The 26698-nt window shown below is 34.5% G+C and overlaps 1 protein-coding gene across 4 annotated transcripts in view; it reads left to right on the top strand.

The window, feature by feature from the left end:
• The window catches only part of LOC128017380 (aryl hydrocarbon receptor nuclear translocator 2), a 69176-nt gene extending 48380 nt beyond the window's left edge, over positions 1-20796 (top strand). For 2 of the 4 annotated variants that reach the window (XM_052602744.1, XM_052602747.1), the window contains 7 exons: positions 4541-4616; positions 7052-7175; positions 7609-7708; positions 8801-8942; positions 9877-10045; positions 16877-17022; positions 19366-20796. In XM_052602744.1, the coding sequence (XP_052458704.1) occupies positions 4541-4616; positions 7052-7175; positions 7609-7708; positions 8801-8942; positions 9877-10045; positions 16877-17022; positions 19366-19464 (856 nt within the window). In that variant the 3' untranslated portion in view covers positions 19465-20796. The remainder of the gene's footprint in view (positions 1-4540; positions 4617-7051; positions 7176-7608; positions 7709-8800; positions 8943-9876; positions 10046-16876; positions 17023-19365) is intronic. The other 2 variants (XM_052602745.1, XM_052602748.1) reach the window with 1 other exon arrangement.
• The last annotated feature ends 5902 nt before the right edge of the window (positions 20797-26698 follow it).

The following is a 26698-nucleotide window of genomic DNA, read 5'->3' as shown; positions in this document are numbered from 1 at the left end:
TTGCCATTTATAAAACCACATCTGTCAAGCTCCATAAACACCATGAAAGCAGTTCATGTGCTCTGTATTCAAGTTCTGACGTCTCTTTTAGTTTATTTATAGGAAATCCCTTGTGCGGCAGCTCTCAAATCTTTCTTCATTCTATATATTTGAACAGAAGTGATGTTCAGAGTTTCTGTGAAAGTGAAAATTATCACTGAATAAAATCAGCAGCAAAAATGCAGATAAAGTCTCGAAGTTCAGTTCATTTCTGTAAATTCCCAGTGTTTCAGTGAAACACGGATTTAGCAGTTTATTTGCATTAATTATAATTATTCAATTATTAAAAATTATTCAATTCATTGCATGCCTTAACGTTTTAGTAAAAAAGTATGTTCAAAAGTAAATAAAATATTTTATAAAGAAGTGTCTTCTGCTCACCAAGGCTGCATATATTTGAGCTAAAATACAGTAAAAACTAAAAGAAAAAAAATTTAATGTTATTACTGTTTGAAATATTTTTTTTTCTAGTTGAATATATTTAAAAATGTAATTTATTTCTGTGATCAAAGCTGAATTTTCAGCATCATTACTCCAGTCTTCAATGTCACATGATCCTTCAGAAACATTTCTCGTGAAAAATGTTACATTTCGCTGTTATTTGATGAAAAGAAAGTTCAAAATAACATTTATCTGAAAAATCTTTCTTGGCATTTTAAATCTGTTTAGTTTTGATCAATTGAATGTGCCGTGATAGATAAAACTACTAAGTTTTTACTGGTTAAGTTGGTATTGCATGTAGTGCTATTACTAGGTTACAGAGTTTGATTGTTGAAATTATGGATCCATCTCAACAACAGGCTAAAAATATTAAGATATGTTTTTAGTTCTATTGTTTGGCCTTAAAATGCCCAGTGATGTCTTGCGAGCCGTGTTGCTGAAGGGGACAGTGATGAATCACTGGGGTTCATCTGGGGTTTTTCTTTGTGTTTCCAGCATTAAATGTAATGCTATACCACCACAAAACCTAGATATCCATCTACAGACATCTCTATATAAAGGATGTGCAGCTTTTAGATCCTCACGACAAACAGACAGATCATTAGCAATTCTGAAACAAAAGTTTAGATATTTTCTTACAGGCGCCAGGCAGACACACAAATCACAGAGCCGTCAAAGCTTGTGGACGAGCGCTGCATGAGTGCATGGCATTCAGAGGTGCTGCACTTGATACTGTAACATCAGTGATATTTTATTGCAGAATGATGTACTTTTGCTGAGTAAAGGAGTGTACAGCCTAAGAAAGACAAATGCACTTGAAATGGATTTGGCTGACATGACACCATAAATACAGTTTTGTGTGGAAGACCAGCTTTACAACTCAAAAGCTGTTTGCCAAAGTTACTTCTTCTTTCTACGGCCTGGCAGAAACCGATCCAGATGCAGTTTTCAGCAGAGATGGAGTCCCATTTGGCCCTGTTTTGAAAGTTTGTTCTGTTGAAACGCAAATAAAGGGAAGGTGATGATGTGTCTCAATGTGTGGCCCATTTATAGCATAAAACACTCCTGACTAGACCAGTGTAACATCTGTGGATACGAGTGTGCTGGTGTTAACACTAAGCTGTTTAACCATTGAGACCTAAACTATCCAGAAAGCACGACGGTAGGTCAGCTTCACCGCTCATGTTAATGGGTGGAAAACACAGCTGTTCGCAATGGCTCAGAATGATTAGTCAACCAGAAGCTCTGTATTATTTTTTATGTCAAGCTATTTTAGCTTATTTAGCGATACAATTTAGAGGTGCAGCTTTATAAGAAAAATACATTTCAGTGGGGAAAAATACAATACAATAAAAATTTGTTGATTTTTTTTTTTTTTATTCATTCTAAAAAAAATAGAACAAAATAGAAAGAAAAATAATTTTGCCTGTTTATAGAAATTGTTAACAATAATTTTTGTAATTATAATCCATCTGTTCTCCAAACCTCTTGTCCTATGCAGGGTTATGGTGATGCTGGAGCCTATTTGAGATATTTTATATTTTAATTTTTAATATAAATATTTTAACACACGTTTTAATTTTTTTTATAATTTTTTTTTTTTTGTATTTTAAATTTTAATTGTACATTTTTATTTTTATTAAAAAAAATTGCAATTAACATTTAAAATAGAAATTATTTTAAAATGATTTATATATATATATATATATATATATATATATATATATATATATATATATAGTTTTGAAGTTGAATTATATATATAATTTTCATTATTTAAAGTGAATAGTTTTGACTCTTTAAAGTATGTGTTTAGCATATATTAGCAAAAGATTTCTCAGTGTTTGGTGGCCATGACCCTAAATCGGCTAAATTAGCAGCTAGTCAGCTTGTCAACCCAGACAACCCAGACTGACGAGCTGAAAACAGTTCTCCGTGTGTTTCAGCAAAGATGTGGAGTTTCTGGAAATAATCAGTCAGTGCATGTTGTTCTCTTGTCTCTCTTATTTTCTGTCTCTTTCTCTCTGCTTGTCTCCATTTATATCCGTCTCTCTCAGCATGCACGGTCCAGTTCTGTGCTGTTCACTCCTCCCTTGTCACCATGACAAACACCAATCGTCCTGTAGCTGCTCCGGGGATTTGGCCTCGCTTCCTCCGAGACCCTTCCCGTTCAGAAACATCACCGGCGACACGTTACCGCCACATGATTTCCCATGCCGAGATGAAAGCGCTGTGGCGTTCCTGTAATGTTTGTCATGGTTATAGACATAGAGAGTTAATTGCGGAGGGAGGCAGGGGAGAGTTTGGCTCCTGTGGAAACTTGGATGCTTGGATGTTTTTGCAGTTTTGTTTCAGTTTTTCCTCTCCGTTCTTTCTGTTCTCGAGAAGTTCAAGTTCAGTTCAGTGTTTTGGGTTTGATCCATCTCGTTCCTCGGTTGCTCCAGGTGGCCTAGTGTGGTTCCTGGATGTGCTAATGTCTGCATACACGTGTGTTTTCATGGGCAGTTTCCTACCACCTCTTGATTTGATAGTTTTTTTGATCAAAGGTTTTCCTTTAGATAAGGAAAGCAGCCCTTATTTCATTTGCAGGTATATTTGAAGCTCAATGGCACATCATACTGATAGTGAAACTGAACAAAGGCATCATTTGCTTCTCAAAAGGGAATTTCCATTCAGTTCAAAAGTGGTAAGAGAATCATTTTTTCCAAAACCTAGTGTGTTGTCCACATAGGCAGGATTTGAAGTCATTTAAATTGCATTTTTGACTCAAAAGGTTCAGCCCTATAATGTATTGTCATGCTCCCTTTCAGTCTTTCAGTCCACCAAAGATGGCAGATGAGGTGCAAAGAAATGTTGATTGTAAATATATTATTTTCAATACTGTAATGTCAATAATAACAATAATCATTTATATATTCATATTTTAGGAATAGGTTGTTGTTATTGATTTTGTGCTCATTGATCTCATCAGTAGCATAGGTACTTAATAGGTTATAGGTTATTAAAACAACTTTCTTAGTATTTATATACATTATTATTATTAATTTAAACAATTACATAATTTTTTAATTATTGTTGCTATAATAATAAAAATATTATTATTTTACATTTATATTAATAAATGTTTATATCCATATTACTGGAATATTATTGTTTTTAAAATTGTTGTTATTATTATTATTTATTATTATTATACTATATATAAAAAAGTATATTTTATATAAAATATTATTACACATGTAATTATTAAAATAATAATTACTATTTGATTATGATTACTAATGATAATGATTACTATTATTATTACTATTGATTTTGATAAGATTAGTTTAACATTAAAACTCTTTTCTCCAGTATTTATGTGTATTATTATTAGTAGTAGTAGTAGTAGTAGTAGTAGTAATGACAATAATTATATATATATAAAAAAAAACATTATAAATGGTAATAAATATTATTTGTATTTTATTTATCCATTTTGTGCTTTTCGGTTATGTGCTAAAAGCAAATGTTTCCTGTGTGTCACAGTAAATAAGAAAGAGTGGCTGCCTATGTAGTGCACTTGAAGTTGTTTACTTATTAGGGTCCATTTCAGTTAGGATACTGCCAGTTTAGATAGTAGATTATGTATATGTAATACTCTAGTATGGAGTATGGAATATTATTTAGGATAGAATATAGATTTTGTGGCTTAGTGATTATATTTCCTGGCTGCCAACACAAAGGTTTAAGGTTCAAACTACTGTACAGTAGTGTTCTGCTGTAGTAAAAATTTGTGCCAAAGAAAAGCATGTGCTAAGTTTATCATAATATCATGCAATTTAGCACACTATTTCACCGAGGCAGATTTTTGTCTTTGATGAACTTCTATAAAGAATATGGATTGGAGTGTTACATATACGATTGATCTGTTTTTACTGAAACCGAATATTCATTTGGGGTCGTTTATCTGACTGGTATATGTCTAGATGAGCAGTTAATGATGCTTTTACTCATTTGGGAGCATGATACACAGCAGGTGTTGATGTTAAAGTTGTGTGTTGTGTGTGTTTTAATGCAGGCAGCTTCAGCAGCAACAGCAGGCCGAACTGGAGGTTCACCAGAGAGATGGACTTACTGCTTATGACCTGTCACAGGTGCAAACTCTTTCCTTTTAGTCTGTCATTTAGTCTCCTAGCACTTACAGGTGCATTACTCTTTTTAGCTTGTGTAGTGCATATAATTTATCCACTTTTGTTTTATATGCAAGTCCCTCTTAAATCAGTGTCACAGCTAAAGCTGATGTATACTTCAAATTGAAGATCAGCCAATGAAGCTCCCCAGGGGCACCAGATAAAAAAAAAAAAAAATTATATATATATATATATATATATATTTAATTTATTTTTTTGTAAATTAAATATTAATAACCCAAGTATGTTTTTTTTAATCATGAAAATATACAAAGAAGCTGGTGTGGCATTAAAAACCAAACAAACTGTTCTGTGTTGTGTGCATGAATATTAAGCTACAAGACAACTAGTAAACATTATTTCTATACTAAGTTAAAAGGTAAATAGCTGTATTACAAAATTGTATATTGTACACAGTTGTTTCTCATTTAATTATGTAATTTGCAATACTTCATGGCATGTGTAACTGTCTCATAAAAGAATCTAAAATCAGCATGCAATCAAAATTAAACATTTATTTTTTAATGGATCTTTTATGCATGCAACAATTCTTCCAAGCAGTTTTTTTTTTTCTTTTTTTACAAAGAAATTTCATCTTTATCCAAATAGTCATTACTTGCTCATCCTTTGCCCGCTTGATTATGTTTTCAAGCCAGTTGCATTTCAGTTCATGTAATTCTGCCTCAATTCCAGTATGCTGTGCTCAGTTTTTACAATAACGATTAAATGAAGTTATCTGTTTTTCGTGCCAACTTTACGTATTGTAATGTTTTAATTTATCTCAAAGCCGCTGATTTAATTCATGGCTCAAAACTCTTCATTTTTTAAATTCCTAATGGATGAAACAAATGGAAGTTCTTCCAGAGTTGATTCCAGTGCAAAATGTGAGGTCACTTTTGTGCACTTAATGCTTTTTGACATTTGTTAGGATGCAATGCATGCTGATAAATATAGGCCATAGTTATGAGGTGAAGTCACACATGTAACATCCCTTTCGTCTTTTTAAAAAACTTACACAACTTGATACACATTTGCTTTTAGTCATAAGTGTTAAAGGGTTACTCCACCCCAACATGGAAATTGTGTCATTAATCAATCACCTCCATGTCGTTCCAAACCCATAAAAGCTCAGTTCGTCTTCGGAACGCAATTTAAAATATTTTGGATGAAAACCAGGAAGTAAATAACAGTGTCAAGGTTCATTAAAGGTATGAAAAGTTGTTGTCAGAATACTCCATCTGCCATCAGACGTGCAATCTGGTTTATATGAAGTGACAGGAACACTTTTTGTAAGCGAAAAAAACACTGTTCTGTGTCCTCCGTGCCACAAGGATGCGCTGTTTTATTTCAAAACATAGCTAAATACATGTAGAAACAGTGCATCCTTGTGGCTTGGAGGATTTATTTGCAATATCTATCTATCTATATATAGATAGATATCACAATATATATTTGCAATATAATTGAGTAAAATTTTATATTTTTATGTTATAATTGTATTATATATTATATAATATATAAATGACTTATGCTGTCAAACTGTTGCATAATCGCAATATAACACTCGTAGCAGTGTCATATTATATGGTCATATTGCGTGGTTACTTGTGTTATAACGCATTTATGCAACAGTTTTGACAACACAAGTTTGATTATATATAAAAAAAACATCACAGAGTGTCTTTAAAAGCCCTCTTTTGTGTGCAACTACTACCGCATATTTGAAGTCTAAACAAGTACAGTCTCGCCTGGAAAACTCTCAAAACTACATTCCTTGACACAATAACAGCATTATTTATAAAATTATAGTGGATTTGGGCATCCACCATGACACTTGCTGTTCGAAATACAGCAAGAATTTGAAACGGTCAGAGTTATGTTATCACTACAATATTGCACTCCTCTCAGCCAATCAGATTTGAGGAGCTGAAAGAACTGTTGTGTACTATGTACGTGTTCAAATATATTTATACTCACAGTACTATATTTTATTCAATTTAACTCTTATTTATTATTAAGTGCATTATTGAATTTTAAATTACATGCTTTACAGTAAGTAAATAAGTAAATATATAGTCACACATTTTCAATATGAGGAAAACTATTAATTGCGTTATTCAGCATAGTCAATTGATATATTGTAATATATAAACACTATTACTCTGTGTTTTCAGTAAACGATAAATATGATATACTGATTGTCAATATGTAAGAATATATATATATATATATATATATATATATATATATATATATATAAATTCTTTGTGAAAAGGTGCTGTTTTATACTTTCAGGAAAGTTTGTTTTGTGTTTATTTCATTTCTCATTTTGCATTTATTAGCATTCAGTTTCCCTTAGTTAAATTGTCAAGCAGACCTTCTCATATCGATGTCCACAGGTGCCGGTTGCCAGCGTCCCAGCTGGGGTTCACGAGGCAGGCAAGACCATCGACAAAACCGATTCACTGTTCTCGCAGGAGCGAGACCCGCGCTTCAGCGACATGTACTCAGGGATCCCTGGATGTATGTTCTTACACATATCTAACCAGCACATGCTGATTTCAATCTAAACATGCAATTTACTGTAATTTCACTTAATGTATTAAAAAGCCTGCTCATGTCTGCCAGATCAAGTTTGTACGTTATTTTAATGCTTGATATTAGGTGTATACAGTCTATAAATGGTCCTTTTAAAGATCTTGAGTTGGAAATTCCAGTTTAAACATGTAAAATCCTGTTTCTAGCTGGTCAGAGCTGGTTGTTTATAGTCATTAGCTGGTCAAAGCTGGTTAATTCTAATAAGTTTACCTTGAGGTTTGACTCTGTTCCTCTTTTCTTATTGCTGTAGCTGATACAGATGTTGCTGTAATGTGATGTGTGGTTGTGTGTCCTCTCTTAAATGTAGTCATTGAGTGTGAGCTGGATAAGGATCTGTGTTTGTTCTGTTTGCGTTTAGCTGATAAGAAGATGATGGTGCCGTCCTCCACTGCTGGCGGCCAGCAGTTATACTCTCAAGGGAGCCCATTTCAACCCGGACACTCTGGCAAGAGCTTCAGGTGGGACTGAACATGCAAAATCACATGAAAAGTACCTGATACAATATCGTACAAAAGTTCGGGTTTGGGGTTTTAATACTTTTATTCAGAGTGGATTCATCAAATTGGTCAAAAGTGACAGTAAAGATTTTTAGAATGTTACAGAAGATTCTATTCCAAATAAATGTGGTGCTTTTGAACCTTCCATTCTTCAAAGCATCTTAAACTTAATAAACATATAAACTTTTGAGATGAATGTGGTGGTGGTTGTTATTTTTATGAAAGGAAAAATGTATTACAGAATAATGCTAATTATGGCTGTCTACAAAATACGTATTGTGCGTAATGATGGGTGAATTGAGAACATTTATTAGTCACAAATATTTCTTGCTGGCCATTAAACTATTTAAGCTTTGTGCTTTTGGAAAAGAAGTTTGACTGAGAAAATATTATTTATTTTTCCCGTCAATCGCATCATACTTTAGACAGTCTTCAAAACACCACCTGTCACCAAAATGTCGAGACCTGTCATGATTTTGTGCCTAAAATGTTTGGTTAGGATGCAAGGACTGTTACTTTTAGGATCATTAAAAAATAGTTTTCTTACAAGGCATCAAAATCTTAATACTTTGCAGAGTTATTGCTTACTAAAACAAACACCATAAAACATTTTTGTTGAAATAAAATAAGCATTAACTTAAAAATAATATAAAAATAACTTTGTGGCTGAAATAAAATGTATATATATATATAACACTTTTTTTTCTCTCTCGCTGTTTGCAGTACTAAAGTATAGAAAACTAACAGATTAAAATAAATAAGAACTGTATAGAATAAGTAAAAATAAAAAAACATCTATAAAAATGACAGAAAACAACTTTACCTAACATTGAAATGAAAACATATAATAAAAGAAAATTTATAAATAGTCTAATTCAATATATTAACAAAATATAATAGTAGATCAATGATACTAAAATACCACTGGTGTCTGTATCAAGCCTATACTTGGTGTGAAAGGCCTTCAGACATTTAACAGAGAATCAAGAGGATGGGAAGGTTTCATTTAGTCACATAATGTGGTGTGTGTTTGTGTGTGTGTGTGTGTTACAGCTCATCTGTGATCCACGTCCCAGGAGTCAATGACATCCAGTCCACAGCCGGTTCGGCAGGACAGAACCTGACCCAGATCTCCCGGCAGATCAACGCCGGCCAGGTGTCCTGGACAGGAAGCAGACCGCCCTTCTCCAGCCAGGTGAGAACCATCCTGGCATTGAGTGTGTGTGACTGCGCTGGTGTGCTGGCGCGCTCGTCTTCATTAACATAATTAAAGAAATGGAACGTTCCTCTTTAGAAGCCTGATGAGAAAACCGGATCCTGTTCCAGGTTTGAATGTGGAGCAATGGCAAAAAAGAAATATTTCAAGACTCTGTAATTAATTCATACTTCATACATACTACTTCATAGTTCATACAGCCTAAATACTCTTTGGTTGTGGTGTAAATTATGTATAATAACCTAAATATTTTCCTGCTTTTATGTGTATATGCTTGTGTGTGTATATGTATATGTAAAAGACCTCTAACACTAGCTTGCGCTATTCTTTTTCTATTCTATATATATATATATGTATGCATACAAGAAAAATTATGCATAATGTCTTTAAAAAATAATTGTAAAGTAAACATTACATTTATTCGTATATACAACATTGATCAAAAAATATTAATATTAATATATTCTGCAACACATTTTTGTTTGTGTCAGAAATATATATATATATATATATATTTATTAATAAATAATTAATAATTTTCTGATAAAATGATTGAAATTATGAATTTTATAAATAATAATAATAATAATAAAAACTAAAATTACTAATAAATAATGTATTCTTTTGTTGTACATATTTTTTTTTTTTTTTTACTGGATAGCTGTATTGATGAAAACTGCATGAATTGTGAGTTCAACATGTCCAACTAAAGTGATATGAACTAATATAAGAGAGGGAATGAACTGGGACACTCTTATACTGTCTTTTTGGGTATCAGGCCGTGCTTAATGTCCTGCCATTTGAAAGCACCAGCAGGATCACGTGTGGCGACCTTGATATGCATGTACTGTATGTGTGTGTGTTTAATCAGCTGCATATTAATATCATCATGACTCCTGTCGTTCCACCCCAGCAGCAGATTCCTGCTCAGTCTAACAAGGCCCAGTCTTCACCGTTCGGCATCGACTCCAGCCACAGCTACCAGGCCGACCCGTCCTCTTACAGCCCTCTGTCCAGCCCCGCCACCTCCTCGCCCTCTGGAAACGCCTACTCCAACCTAGCCAATCGCAGCAATGCTTTCGGTAAGATCTGCTTATTTATGGCAATCAAGGCCCATTCACACCAAGGACTGTAACTATAATGATAAAAATAAGGCTATAGTTTAAAAAAACAAAAACGTTCTAAATGTGAAAGAACAGCACAACACACAAGTCCACAACACAACTGCACCAATAACGGCACAGAAGAATGTTGAAATGGCTTTCAGAACTATTTTTTCCAGCTGATGAACATTGACAGCCAATCAGAATCCTTCCCTGCTTTAGAGAGCTACAGCATTTAAATCTGCAAACGACTAAACTGTAGCCTGTGCTCATAATAAACAAAACCTTATTCTTGTTGGTATGGACACTAATATAGTTATACTTATTGTTCTTGGTGTAAACATGCTTTAAACTGCATCATTTTTGTGCATATTTTTATTACTGCACTAACATTGCCTTATTTATTCAATCATTTACCATCCATAATGTGATCAGGTAGATATCAAAATAACTTCCAAAGATAGGGATGTCAACAGTTTTGGTACTGCTTAAAATAAAATAATTTACTTAAAATCATTTTTGTAAATTTAATTTCATGCAGGCACCAAAATGGGATCCGTCATTTTGACCCCCATTATATTTTAGATGTATACTGTATATTAATAATAATGCATGTGTAGCTGTGCATTAACATCTAATGTGATTATTTACTAATATATATATATATCTGTGTGTGTGTGAAGGATTTACTTTGAAACTATTTTCAATTGGTAGTAAATGTAAAAAAAAAGAAAGAAAAGAAATACAGCAAGTAGCACTGAATTAAATGATAATTTTTTAAGTAGAAAAACTGACAATTTTTTAAGTATTCCAGTAATCTTTTTTTTTTTTTTTTTTTTTTTTTACAGTGTTTGTTATCTTGGTAAACATTGTTTTTGCTGGTTTCAATTGGATCTTGTTCATTTTTCTTGTGTTATATCAAATGCTATTGCTAATCCTAAAGAACTGATATCAGCTAGTGAAATAAAACTGTCGTGAAAGCTTTAGACTCCTGCAGCTCTGTTTGTACCTGAAACGGTTGAATGATCTCAGCACATGATTGACAGGTCAGTCTGAGACGAACAGACCTTCATACGGAGGACACATTACAGCACCAGTCCTCTCTTTTACTTGTACAGTGATTCATAGATTTCCATATAAAACACAGACGGTAACAACATTGACAGCAGACGGTGTGAGGACTGTGTCTGTATGGCGTCCATAGTGAGACAAACGGCTTTGTTGTTCTGTTTCTTTGGTTTGGCCACTTCATCTCTGTTATAGACCGAATGAAAAACTAATTTCTGTGGTTTGACTGATCACAACTGCACATCAGGCAATTAGATGTTTGTGTTCGTAGTTTTGCAAACTCTTCCGAATTACTTCTCAATACAACAATGACTAATAATCATGAAAGTGTTAAACAATCAGCATAACTTATTCAATGAGTTTAGAAAATTACTTTTTAATGAAGTTATTATCTAAATGATCTAACCATGAAAGATGCTGTCACTCGAAATAATACAAAGCAAATACGACAATAGGCTGTGTGAGGCCTTGCATTACAGTGTTTTACTACGGTATTCTTAAACATGAAGTAAAATATATTTTATAGTATTATAAATATGTATTTTGATAATTGCACAGTAAAATATTTATAAAAAATAAAATTAGATAATATATTTAAAGGGGGGATGAAATGCTCATTTTCACTCAATATCCTGTTAATCTTGAGTACCTATAGAGTAGTACTGCATCCTTCATAACTCCAAAAAGTCTTTAGTTTTATTATATTCATAAGAGAAAGATAGTCTGTACCGATTTTTCCCGGAAAAACACGACTGGCTGGAGGCGTGACGTGTGGGCGGAGCTAAAGAATCACGAGCGACAGTAGGCTTTTGTGTTGAGAGCGTTTGGAAGCTGTGACATTACCGTGAGGAAAATACATCCAAAATAAACCATGGCTTACAGTCAGATTCAGCTGTTTATTTATGATCCAGAATCAGATCCCGAGGCTGAAACTGAACGAGAGCAGCAGCAGCAACGTCTCGCGCCGAGCGGGGCTCGAACCCGGGTCTCCGGCATGGGAGGCGGACGCACTAACAAGGAGGCAGAGATATTTTAAGCAGTTTTACTCACCGCCTGCGGTTCCAACACACGATTGTGACCCTTTTTCGTTGGGATTGCATCATCCTTAAGAAATAAACGATACGCAAATCCGGCGTCAAACTGGGCCTTGTTTGTAAAACAAGCATCTTCGAAATGCAGGGAACAAACACAAACACTTACACAACTCCGTTGATGCTCTGTAAAAATAAACTCCATCCACTGGTCCCTTAGTGCGGTTTTTATTTTTGGTAATCTGTGCAGGGTTGTCTTGCCCTCGCAACCAGAAAAACACTTCTTTTGTGACTTTTCGCGACGCTCTCGCTCTGATCAGTGAAGTCTGTTGTGCTCTCAGTGCTCTGCTCTACGGGAGCGTGCGCTCTTCCGGCAGACGCGCCCTCAGGACCCATATAAGGAAATTCCGCTTCATCTAACGTCACACAGAGTCATACTCGAAAAAAAACTTTCCGAAACTTGTGACAAACCGGAAGGAGTATTTTGGGAACAAAAATACTCCTTCAAACGTACAACTTAATTTTTGAAACTTTGTCCATGTTTAGCATGGGAATCCAACTCTTTAACAGTGTAAAAAACTCAGTATGCATGAAATAGCATCCCCCCCCCCTTAATAGAATGTGTGTATGCATATGTGTGTATATTATATAGAATTATAAATATCTTTTTATAATAATCCATCCTGAGTAATTAAATATTTCATGTTTATTTATTAAATATTATTTTCTAAATAGAAATATACTTGTATAATAAAATATGATAATTTGTATATATAATATTAGATAATTAGTTATTTATATTAGAGAATTTATATATATAACATTAAATATTTCATGTTTCATGTCACTTTTATCATAATATAAAATTCCTCATACCATGATATATATGATATTGACCAGCGTGACACGAAGAGCGCAGATCCACAAACACAGTTGTGCAACTTTTCACTTTCCTCGACCGAAGGCAGAATATGCTGAAACTGTAGAATCGTTGTTTTTGTGTTACATCCATTCAAGGCAGCCTCAGATTTCTTCATCACATTCAAGTCTATGCACTGAATTCAGTTTGAAGCAGGGCGTGCGTACCGAGACACTTCACATTTTTCCCATTGTTGTGTCCCTCGAGGGAAACTCTCTACCTTCAACCTGTGATAAGTGTGTCCATTTAATACCTCATTTATGTTAAACAGGTGACATTAAAAACCCACTTCTGTTTCAAGTGTAGAATGGCTTTCTGAGCCCTGAAGGCTTCTGCCAGCCGCTTGAAAATGAAGCCATGTCCAGATAATTCTTTTTTAATATGTTGCCATTAAAGAAAATGGAGCATTTATCTTCGCTTCCTCATGTGGACGGCGTTTAGAAGGACTGTGAGACTGCTGGAAGACACAATGTCTTTTTCTATATTTGGAGTGAATACCTTAAATCCCAGTTTTCAGAAAACTGAGCACGTGTTAATTGTGGAACATATGTGCTTTATTCTTAATCACAATTGTAACTAATGAGAAACAAAAGTCACTTAATTGTTTTAAAAAAGAGTTGCAAATAAAAGTACTTCACCTCTTTTGCTCTCTAAGGCTTCATTTATTTGATAAAAAAAACCAATAATATTATTACACTTTAATATAGCTGGTTTCTAATTGTATATATTTTAAGATGTAATTTCTTCCCGTTATTTTAAAGCTGAATTTTCTGCATCATTACTCCAGTCTTCAGTGTCACAGAAATCATCATAATAAGCTCATTTCATGCTCCAGAAGCATTTCTGTTTATTACCAAAGTTGAAATTTGTTTGTTTGTGGGAAGCATGATACATATTTTTGCATAAGTGTTAAATGTCAAATATGCCAGAATATATAAGTGGGCTTGTTTCCTATCCATGCTTAATAACTTTCTCTCTATGATAAATTCATAAAGTGTTAAAATGAGGAAAGTTGTACTCTGCCCTTTTCCAAAGGACTTTATAAAGCATATTTTCATATTTCATATTCCGTTCTGATGGAAATGAGAAGTGACAGGGGAACACATCTCCACAAGAGCATTGGTTTGAGGATCAGAAATGTCATTAATTTAAACAATTTTATATCAAGATCTGTGGGCAGATTTATTAGGTGTAATTACCAAACCGGTGCCGATTTCAGAAAATCTCATTTCTTTGTATTTGTATATGTTGGATGTTAATTGACTGCTAGTTATTGGCTGTGATCAGTTTCTTACATTGACAGACTAAGAATAAGAGAATCGCCTTGCGACTTTATTTACTGATAAACCAGCTCCCGTTAGACTCATTTGAGTTCTGCTTCATAGTTTGTACAAAATAGTCTTTTCAGAGCTAATGCAATGCATAAACAATAATCGTACTGCCTTTATTCATATGTTTCATACTGAGATAATGTTACAATTGTGCCTTAATTGCAGTCTTTATATGTGACCCTGGACTACAAAACCAGTCTTAAGTGTCAGTTTTTCAAAACTGAGATTTATACATCATCTGAAATCTAAATAAATAAGCTTTCCATTGATGTATGGTTTGTTAGGATCGGACAATATTGGGCCGATATACAATTATAAGAAAATCTTGAATCTGGGGATGCAAAAACATCTAAATATTAAGAAAATCGCCTTTAAAGTTGTTCAAATGAAGTTCTTAGCAATGCATTACTAATAAAAAATATATTTACGGAAACAAATTTACAAAATATCTTCATGGAACATGATCTTAATATCCTCATGATTTTTGGCATAAAACAAAAATCGATCATTTTGACTCATACAATGTTTTATTTTATTTTATTTTTTTTGGCTATTGCTTCAAATACACCCCAGTGACGGTCTTGTGCTCCAGGGTCACATATGCATATGTGAAATACAGCACACATTCAACAGCTGCATTTATTGTTGTGGAAGCAAGAGAATGTGCATTCAGTTTAAAAATGATTGAAGAGCGTTGGGAATAACGGCTCTTTCTTTGAACGCCGTTTGCTTTTCTCACGCCGGCTTTTTGTACCGTTACATCTTTGAGAATCACGTTTGATGGAGCGACCGGAGAATAAGCGCTACGTAAGCTCAACAGATACCGGGGGAGAACATGAAGCACGCTGATCTCAGATTGATGGGGACGGAGAAAGATGGCTTGGGGAGAGAAACGCAACCAAAGACGAACAGAAAAATTGATAGAGAGATTTACGAGGCGCGTCAAACGGCTGAACCTTGAGGGAAAGACAGACAGAAAGCGAGCTTGAGAAGGGCCGCTCTCGGCGTCTGCGCGACAAACACTAACACAGTAGGGAAATGAGAAGTTTGACCTTACATCACTGCCTCATCAGCATGGAGAATAAGAGAAACAGCCCAAGGGCACCGCTGTGCCATCCCGCGAAAAACAGCCACCCACGCCGCGCATTAGTCTGCTTCACTCACTCGTTTCCTAAGCAAAGACTCGGGCCCCGCGGGTGAAGAGACACTAGATGCATGCCTTTAAATGATTCTGTCAGCCTCTAGTAAATGTCTCTCCCCCTGTTCGCCAAATTGATCGAAATGGAGGTCGTACGCTTCAAGTGTTTTACAAGCACGCTCGATTGAGATGCTGCAGAAGTAGACGTGTCGGAGTTAATGTGGAAGTTGATACTGTAAAGTCTAAACATGTTTGTTGAGAAGCGCTGAGGGATATATATCACACTATTTTGCCATAATTTATTCACCTCCATTACTTTGTTTTTCTGTAGAACACACAAGGATTTTTTGCCGTTATATTATTATTATTATTATTATTATTATTTCTATTACTATTATTACTACTACTAGTAGTAGTAGTAGTATTTCTATTACTAGTGCATTATTTTGTATATATTTTGAATTAGCTTTGATTTATATATTTTTTATTTTAGTTTTAGTAATTTTATGTACATTTGTATTAGTTAGCTTTTTTACATTTCTATTTAGCTGTTTTTTTTTTTTACTTATTTTAAAGGGGTCATATGATCCTTTTTTAAACATCATTATTTTGTTTATTTGGTATTACAGACTATGTTGACATGCTTTAATGTTCAAAAACATTATTTTTCAAATACTGTAAATTATTGTGGTTGTTTTTTATTCTGATATTTAGATTTTGTATATTTTTAGTTAGCGGTATTGTTTTTTTCTTTTCTTTTTTCTCAGTTCTTAATTATTATTTTTTTAAGTTCATCTTTCATACATTTTCAATGTTTTCATGTAATATTGGTATTTTCTTTAAACTTTATTATAATTAACATGTTCCTAATAGTTCTAGTTAACAGCAATAGCACTTATTTTTATTTCAGTTATTTTACTTTTATTTAATTCCATTTTTATATTTTGTTTTATTCCATTATATGATTATTTTTTATCTAATATTTGTTCTAGTTTATTTTATTTCTGCTTTATTTCAATCAACAAATGGTTTTTAATAGTCAATAATAAAAATTAAGCACATTTTTAATATTTAATGACATTAAAATTTTATTCAGTTTCTATTTTTCATTTGAACTTTTCACGCAATATTTAGAATTTATTTTATCTCAGCTTTCAATCAACAAATGACTTCGCAGCTCTTTTCCATACAGCAGCAGTTCAAAGGGGTTGCAGAAAGAACCGAAACACCATACAGAGTCTCGGGCGTAATGTCTATTCATCTTTAAGCTGCAGAAGTGACTCTTGGGAGCCGTGGTGAATGTGTCTGTGTTGGTTTCTCCAGATGTGTCGGGTGAAGGCGGTCAGAGCGGAGGGCAGTTCCAGGGCCGGCCGTCTGAGGTCTGGTCTCAGTGGCAGAGTCAACACCACAGTCAGCAGGGAGGAGACCAGCATCCTCATCCTCAGTCCAGCCAGAGCGAGGTCTTCCAGGTGAACTCACTGTCAGACACATCAATATCCACCTGTGTGCAGTACACTGGATGGGAAATTGAACATTTGAAGGTCTAACAAACCAAACTAAAAAATAAAAACCAAGGATCCAGACTGTTATAGTCGTGGACTGGAAGTCATGGCCTAATGGTTAGAGATCCGGAGTCATAATCCAAAGGTTGCGAGTTCGAGTCTCAGGTCGGCAGGAATTGTAGGTGGAGGGAGGGAATGTACAGTGCTCTCTCCACCCTCAATACCATGACCCTTGACCCCTGTATGTCACGTCATTTTCACTTTTGTCACTTTGATTCATTTATTGATGTATTTAATCATTCTCTGGTTTATATGTTATTATATTATTTTTAACTCTTCACAATACACAGACTTATACTATAATAGAATTGATTCATATTATAATTTATTCTTATATTTGCAGTTATAATTTTATTTTTAGTATTTTTAAGCTTTTAGTCATTTTGCTGTGTTGTTCTCTCTCTCTCTCTATATATATATATATATATATATATATATATTAGGGGTGTAACGATACGCGTATTCGTATTGAACCGTTCGGTACGACGCTTTCGGTTCGGTACGCGGTACGCATTATGTATACCGAACGGTTCGTTGGACTAATTCATTATATTTGAAAAAAAAAAAAAAAGAGAGAGAAAGAAATATAATGATATGCGTTCAACAAGGTAGCCCAATAACCCAAACAACGTAACAGGCAACGCCCCTGACACTCCCGAAGAAGAAAAAAACACCATCTTATATGTTTATGTTAGGCTACTCAGCAGGCGCTCGCTCACTCAGTACGCGCTGAAGGCTCGTTGCAAAATAGCCAATGCGTTTAACAGACTAGAAATGAGAAGATCCAACAGGTCTGGTGTTTGGGTGCACTTTGGATTCCCTTTAAGCTATAATGGTGATGGCAAGAGAGTGGTGGATAAAAAAACAACGGTATGTCGCATCTGCAACATGACAGGGTACACCAGCGGGATTACAAAAAAAAAAAAAAAAAAAACCAGCGGGAATATCTGGGATATATGCGTCAGTACTATCTGGGAAAAGACGAAAAAAAGGAGAAACATGCATGCAGCAAACTATCCCTGCAGCATTTAGACACTATAGCTTACAGGGAATCCAACCCAAACACCAGACCTGTTGGTTATTTTAGGATCTTATATTTCTGGTCTGTTAAATGCATTAGACATTTTGCAACGAGCCTTCAGCGCGTGCTGAGTGAGCGAGCGCCTTAGGGGCCGTTCACATATCGTGCCTAAAAACGCGTGGAAAACGCTAGGCGCGTCTTTCTCCTCCTTTCCAAAGCGCTTGGGCAGAAGCGCTCATGAGGCGTCTGTCTTTGCTAAGCAACAATGACGTGCTCTCTCCATGAGACGCGGAAATTTCAGCGAAGGATAAATGGATTTGCAGCTCTAAAAATCGCTTGCAGTAGCTCTGCTACTGAATTTATTTCAAAATTGCAATCCATATACAACTATGATCAGCTATTCCTTCATCTTGGCTGAGCTCTCAACGTTGTTACGGGAAAGGATGAAGCTGATTGGTTAGTTCTTGTCACATGACCCGCGGTGCGCTTGCGGCATTCTGAAAAGTTGAGATGTTTTTACATTTTGCTGTATCTAAAACGTATCGAACCGAACCGAACCGAACCGTGACATCAGTGTATCGTATCGAACCGAACCGTGAATTTTGTGAACCGTTACACCCCTAATATATATATATATATATATATATATATATATATATATATATATATATATATATATATATATATATATATATATATATATATATATATATATATATTTCTACTTAGAATTTTCCGTTTTAATCATTTTAATACTTCAACTTAAACATACATTTTATTTCAGTTAGTTGCCAATGCAATATTTCAATTTTTAGTTTTTTATTCATTTAAAATGTTAATATATTCTAATATTTATACTCTGTTTATATACATTTTCTGTTTATGTTCTCACTAATTTGAATTGATCAAATGTAAGTGTGTACCTTAAATGCAAGTCCCTTTGGATAAATCTGTGCATAAATGTGTTAAATGCAATTTACAGACTCTTCAGTTATAGCTCCTAAATCTCAAAATACAGCGCAGCATTGATGAGCTGTGAGGAAAACCAAGGACAATTCACCACTGATGTCAAACCTTGTGTGACGCGTCCCATTTGAGAAATAAATAATGTTTGAATTCTGTTCTTAGTCATGCAGATTGACTTCTGCAGCATCTCTTGATATGAATCGGCCTTTATAGTGACATTCACTTACACTACTGGACGTCTGATCTCTGTTTCTGTCTCACAGGATATGCTGCCGATGCCAGGGGATCCAACCCAAGGAACAACCAATTACAACATCGAAGACTTTGCCGACCTCGGCATGTTCCCGCCGTTTTCTGAGTAATCGCAGACTCTTTTGTTTGTTTGTTTGTTTGTTTCAGTTCGGACTGCAGTAACTTCATCTCACATGTGACACACATCACGCTGCTGAAACACATTTCTGCCTACACACACACACACACATACACACAAACACACAGTTGACACTATTGACTTGATCACTTGTACACAAACAGTTAAAACACACAGCGCTAGGAGCAAAATAAATATATTCCCAGTTTCGATGCTTTTCTTTCATTTAATCATCATGTGATGATGAACTGCTGCCATTAGCACAAAAAATGTTACAGAAGATTTTGTGAGCAGTAAAAGTGCAAGATTATTTCTGCAAAGGCATCATTTACTTATAATAAAGCAGCATCAATAAAAAGCCTAATTTACATAGAAAGCAGGAAAATTAATGCCGAGATTGGGCAAAATGTGAATATGATGCAGGATGCAAGTTAAAGTTCGAGGATTCACCCAGCAACCTCAAGTCAAGACTGTTCTCACATACACACATAAATATAACAGTTTTCTTTTCTTTTTTTTACGCTTTTATCATACAGAAGTATTTTCAAAATCTTTTGAGAAGCGAAGGATCGTTTTCTTCACTTGTCGCACCTCATTTTTCGTTGCCAAACAGCATTTCGCTGACAAAAAAAGTGAAGATATTTTTACGCTTACCGTGTAAAATGTAGTCTATGTAGTGATGTCTATTACCTAGCTTAACTAATAATAAATGTAGATGGATGTAAAGACATAAACAGTATTTGATTTGAATTTAAAATGTGCATTTGTTTTGCTTTTTTTACTTGTTTTTTTTTTCTTATAAAAAAAAAACAAACACTAGCAACAGTGTCACTTTGTGAAGTAATCGACACCAGCCTCGTATGAGCAGATGCAGCATATATATCAAGCATTCTGCGGTGTTCATTGTAATCTTTGAGGCAGCTGCGATTCGTACTATTAACTTTTGGACGAATAATGTGGACTTCTTGTTTTCTCGATCATGCCACAACTCTGGACTGATGGAAAGACCTTGACATGAAATCTTAACCTTTTTGGAAATCAAATGGATGTTTAATGTAAATAATGCATTTTTTTTTTTTTTTTTTTTTATGTCAGACCATGTTTTATTTGGCATACAGCTATATATACTTGTGTAGGTTTAATATCATTGTGTGCAATGTGAGTACATATTTAACTCTCGGTACTTAGCTAGCCTGTCCATTGTACAATGAGTCTAGGATTGTATACATTGTGTAAATGTGTTCTGTTATTTTTGTGTGACTTTATGACGAGAAATTGTGCTTGTGACAATAAATTCTCATGGATTATGTGGATTTCAGTCAAACTGAGTGAGCTGTATTCATTGGGTCACTGAATCAACACATTTGCCTGCATGACATATTAATGTTTTTCTTGAATTCTGATTAATATTATGGTTTTGAATGTGCATGTTTTGGAAGGGCTGTACAAATTTTGTTATCCATTTTGATTTCATGTCAACCACTTCCAAAACACAGAAGTTAATTTGTATTTTACCTATAAATGATAGGTATACGGAACATAGAATATACTGCACATAACTCTACGACTGCTGCATGTAGTTAATGGAAAACTGTTGAAGAAACATCAATGGATGGATTGAGACCTTCCTTATCCTGCTTGTTTTGGTTGTGGGTCAGGGAACAGGAAGGGATTTGACCGCAGGGATTACTCAAACACCAGCAGACGCTAAATAAGCTTTCTGAATTAATTTGGACATTCAAACTCCACAGAAGAAGAGTGAAGGCCTTTGATTCTGCCTCTGATTTATTTTATACACTGGGCCGTAGTATTTCTTTTATTTTTATGGACATCCAGTAGTGAACTTAGGTGCTATTGTTTACTTCATTCTTAAAAGAAATGGTTCTATTTAGAACCAGAAATTGTTCAATCACTCACTTCAAATATAGAACCATTTGAATGGATTCATAAAAAAGAAACCACAAATGGTTCTTTGAATCCAAGTTAGATGGTTCTTGAACCATTTAAGGGTTCTTTATTATTGAAAGAGTTATTTATTGTTTAATTGGAAAATATAATCAATCCGGAAAATTCTAAAAGTTCAAATTTATTCAATTTATTATACAAAGATGTCATTTTTAAAATTACACCTCTGTATATTCTGTATTAGACTACAAAACTTTAAATTATTTTACGTTTAGTTTTAATTATTTCACTTCTTCACTTTTTTAATAAACATACATAAGCTTGCTTATGTTCTCTATGTGCATATACAGTACTTAAATTCACTTAAAATTTTAGAGCCATCCAAGGGTAGAACCTTTTTTTTTTTTTTTGGTAAAAGGTTCCACTGGCCAAGTACAGAACCCCATGCTTCTATATAGAACCTCAAGTAACCCTTTTTTTTTAAAGAGTGGACTTATGACTTTTTGAAGATGTAATGATAATATGATGTGTATTTAAATGATTTAGATTTATATGGAGGTATTTTCTGATTCTCGCAAATTCAACAGAATGAGAGCACAGCATGTAATCTACAGTAGGTGTGTATTTGAAATTTTTCTGCCATCAGAGAATGATGGGAAATCAATTTTTTTTTTTTTATGTGCAAACCTGTTGCCTCGTAAACCAGATAAATTAGTTTTTGTTTTCTAGCTAGATTTCTCTTGAGTTCCGGAGCACTACACAAAATGAATTGTACAGTAACTATTCACAGTTATGCTATTTTAACAGTACTCGTGTTACATTTATGATAGATCTATTTATTAATGTTTTGATTTAGCTTTTATTTTTATATATTTTAAAATGCTATTAATTTATTATGTGCATTTGTCATTGTTATTAGTTTTCTTTCAAATTTCCTTTCAGCTTTTTTCTACTTGTTTTTTTTTTTTGTTTTTTGTTTTTTACTTAAGAACTTAAACCAAAACTTATTTGAATTTTTTGTTTGATTTTATTTTTAGAGGACCCATATTTTAGCTGTAGCAATTATTTTCAAATCTCAATTATGTATTTTTCTTACAGGTTTTTCTTTTGATTCCCAAGATGTTAATTGCTGGACTGGAGTTACTTGTGGATTATGGTGATGTTTTTATCAGCTGTTTGGAGTGGACTCTCATTCCGACGGCACCCATTCACTGCAGAGGATCCACTGGTGAGCAAGTGATGTAATGCTAGATTTCTACAGAAACAAACTCATCTAAAATGGTCTGAGAGTGAGTACATTTTCAGCAAATTGTCATTCTTGGGTGAACTATTCCTTTAAAGTAAATTGCAAGTTCCAGTTATGTAATGTGGTATGTTGTAACCCATGTGGTAATGTTCATGCACGCTCATCGTATATGACCGTTCTGACATGACTTGAAGATAGCAAGTCATTGTTTTGGGAGAGGGATTTCTTCTACATGCATGCGAGCGTGCTGAAACACCATATCAGCCTCTCATATAATTGCATTTCTGTACACTGTCAAAAATGTTCACGTTAAATTCCTCCTGGGTAAAGCATGACATGACTTGACTGGCTAGAAGCATAAACATCAGATCCGTTAAATCACGTTCATTGCGTGCATCTCAGAGGATCTTGATGCTCTTTGATTAGACTCTTGTTTAGAAGAGAAACTTGAGATGTTTTGCATGGGTCAAATGCATCGAGTGATTTGAGTCTGGCTGCAATCACTGTCATTCCTAGATGTTTTCATTGACGTTGTGTAACAGTGTATGTTTTTTTTAACTAATTCGATTCATTGTTAAAAAAAAAAGTCAAGGTATTTTAAATAATGATCAAGATAACTTAAGATTTCCTGGAATATTAACACTTTATTGTAGTTTACTGAACACTTTGAAGTACTAACAACTGTTCTGAAAGCCAAGTGATATCTCAACAGCTTTCCATATGATTTCTTTATTTTAAGTTGAACCAAAAATATCTCGCATGCTTTCTTCGCAGTATGCACCCTCATGAATCAATAGCATAACAATGCATTGTTTAACCATTTGTAAGTTTAATTTATACTGCTGTTGTTGATTTTATGATGACATTTAGTAACATTTAGGATGAGTGTGTTCCTCTATTTAAAATACTTTTTATTGATTTTTAATCATCTCATGATTCATGAGAGGTTGTGGGAAGTTAAAAGAAATATTTCCACCCAAAATGAACATTTGCTGAACATATATAGTAACCCTCACACCATCCAAGATGTAGATGAGTTTGTTTCTGCATCAGATTTGGAGAAATTTAGCATCATATCATTTGCTCACCAGTGGATCCTCTGCAGGGAATGGGTGCCGTCAGAATGAGAGTCCATTTTTAACAAATGTAAATTTTTTGACTGAACTATTCCTTGAACTCTATTAATTTGTCAGATGATTTAAACTAAAAAAAAGCAATGCAAATGGTTGGATGATAAAAATGCCTTTTTATAGTTCTAAAATAACTGTAAAGACTTTAAGCATAGTTGTAAAGGTTTCATTACCCAACTCACAGGCCTGCAGCTATGCAGTCAAGACCTGTTTTTGTTTTGGAATGCAACCAGTGCGTTTATTTAATGTTGCGTGCACTATACACTGTCATGTCTGACAGGATCAGGTCAGGACCGGTTGGGTTTTGCAATAAAACCATTAACAGGTTTTGAGTGACAAATAAAAACATAACTTTCTGCCCTGCTGTTTTCAGGTGTGTTTTCAGTAGAACTGTTTCATATAATGTGGAAAAGAGGATGGTATTCTATTGCTCTGTCAGATTAACAGCTAAGCATCATTCTACTGACTTTAGATGGTAACTTTGAGTGTCTGGCCATTAGACTTCCCATTCACCTCAGTAGGAGTTTCTCTGTTGGCGCTGCATGATGCAGGATGCTCGTGTTGTCCGAACATACTGGAAAACTGATGTCATGAGTGACTAATGGCACCACAAGAACACAGACATTCCCAAAGCCTTCACTAGTGACTGTCCTGAGCCGTGACGTCAAAGACGGCAGACACAGAGAAAGTTCAGTCCATTTCAAACTATTCATTTTTATATCTGCCCTTTGTGTGTTTGTTTAATTAATATTCTGGCTAATTTGGTTATTTCAGTTATTATGAGCATTGCACTAATACACTTTGGCATAGTTTATTATTAACTATTTGAATCTATTTAAATAATCTTTTGTTTCTGAATGCATATATTGCTTAAGAAGCAGCATAAATCTGTTCATTGTGAGAACAGTTACATGTATTTGTTATGTACCGTAAATATGGCTTGATATGGAACAAGCAATAATTACGTTAAAATGTGTAAGACTGAAACAAATAGGATTGACCGACACCAAATATATAAACCTGGTTATTGTATACAGCACATTCAGTTTGTTACTATTACAGAAATCTTAAATCCTATTTAATTTGACTACAATACATGCATCAAATTAAGTTCATCAGTTTATGTTAAAACTCTGTAATCCAAATGGATGAAAATCTTATATATGCGTTTCAAATACACAAGTTTTAAAGGGATACTCCACCCCAAAATGAAAATTTTGTCATTAATCATTTACCCAAATGTCATTCCAATCCAGAGCTTTGTTCGTCTTCAGAACACAATGTAAGAGATTTTGGATGAAAACCGGGAGGCTTGTGACTGTCCCATAGACTGCCAAGTAAAATACACTGTCAAGGTCCAATCTGGTAAAAATCTGGACCACAGATTACTCCAGATTTTCTTGCCCAAACAGCATAAAAATGAGGAAAAGTTCTCAAGTTCGGTGTGATATTTTCTGATTGCACACGTCTCTTTAAACATTTTCAAATGTGTCAAAAACGGATTGGCCTTAAAACAGCTGTGCCTGTCCTGATGCATGACATATGTTCAGAGATGTTTCTTTTCTTTCTGATTTCTCAGAAATTTCCAAGGCCTCTAAAACAACAACCCATCCCGCTGTGCAATACTTTCCTTCGGTTTGAGGATGTACAGAAACATTCCACTTGTTTAGTGTCTCTATTCAAAAACAAAGTCAGCTTCATAGGAAGTTTTTAACTATGTGTTCAGTATTCAATTATGCTGCCTTCCTCTTTTGGGGCGAACTCAAAGCAAAAAGGAGATGCATACATTTTTTTTTTTCATCATGAAGGCCCATGAAAAATCAAAAACACTTCTCGAAGTGGATTGACTCTAGCTTTGGGAAGTCAGAAACTCCCAACTTCATTAGAGGGGGAACAGGCTCAATCTCGGTTCCCGATAAGATTCCCAGAATCTCCCCAGGACCTCAATTAAGTTATGTGTAATCTCCACGAGTGTAATGTGAGATGGTTTCTTGTTCCTCTTGAATGTAGTTTGACATTCTTAAGTGAAACTGTGGCATTGGTGATCATTAGTTATGAGAAGCTCCCTGGGGTGAAACTTCCTTGAGGTTCCTCCACATTGTTTACAGCTAAAACTCTTAAGAAGACATCAATTACTCTGAGGACCTGAGGCGAAGCTGTGATGGACACGTCGGTGGAGATATTTTGACAACCTCCTCCGCCTTCAAACCATTGAAAGAGAGGGCAGCTGCCCCCTGAAAATGTCTCTTTACTTTGAATGCGGTGGGATGGTGTAGCAAACAATAAATCCATTCCCTTTTTTTTTCTGAACATGAGACAAGAAAATTGAAGTTTTGACACATTTGTAATTTGTCTTCTTTTCTATGATTTTAGTGCTTTCTTTTGCTGCCCACGTCCGTTGGTTTATGTGATTGTAAAAGAAACTTTAAAAGAGCTCAAGGTATTATTATGTAAATACTGTCAGGCTTTTCTCTCCAGCACTTACGCTGTTTGAATCTGTAAACAAGCTCGAAAATAGATTGACAGGTTGTTATGTGGTACTTTATCTGAATCCATTTAAAAACAATAAAAAATGTATAGATAACAGCAGGTGAGATTTCGATGACATTATGACCACAGAACATTTCACTGGTTTTAGAAATCTGGTCACCATAATCTAACTATTGAAAACGTTTACATGCACTAATTTTCATGATGCAAGTACAATGTTTTATTGTACAAGTCAGAATCGAGAGCTACATGAATGTGTAAAATGCTGAGTGATGGAAAGTTGCTGAAATCTACAAATACTGTTAATTTTCCCACCATCCCAGAGACTGCAACTGTTTGCAAACCCTAAACATTAGCACACCAAATCACAGTTTGCAAACAGTTCTGCTTTCAATTCCCCCAAAACGCGGCCCACGTTGCATTCAAAGCTAACAACCCAATCCTGGGTGAGGGAT

This window comes from Carassius gibelio, chromosome A7 (assembly GCF_023724105.1).
Source record: "Carassius gibelio isolate Cgi1373 ecotype wild population from Czech Republic chromosome A7, carGib1.2-hapl.c, whole genome shotgun sequence".
Classification (NCBI taxonomy): domain Eukaryota; kingdom Metazoa; phylum Chordata; class Actinopteri; order Cypriniformes; family Cyprinidae; genus Carassius; species Carassius gibelio.
The sequence above is the reverse complement of the archived record's forward strand: the minus strand, read 5'-3'. Positions and strand labels throughout refer to the sequence as shown.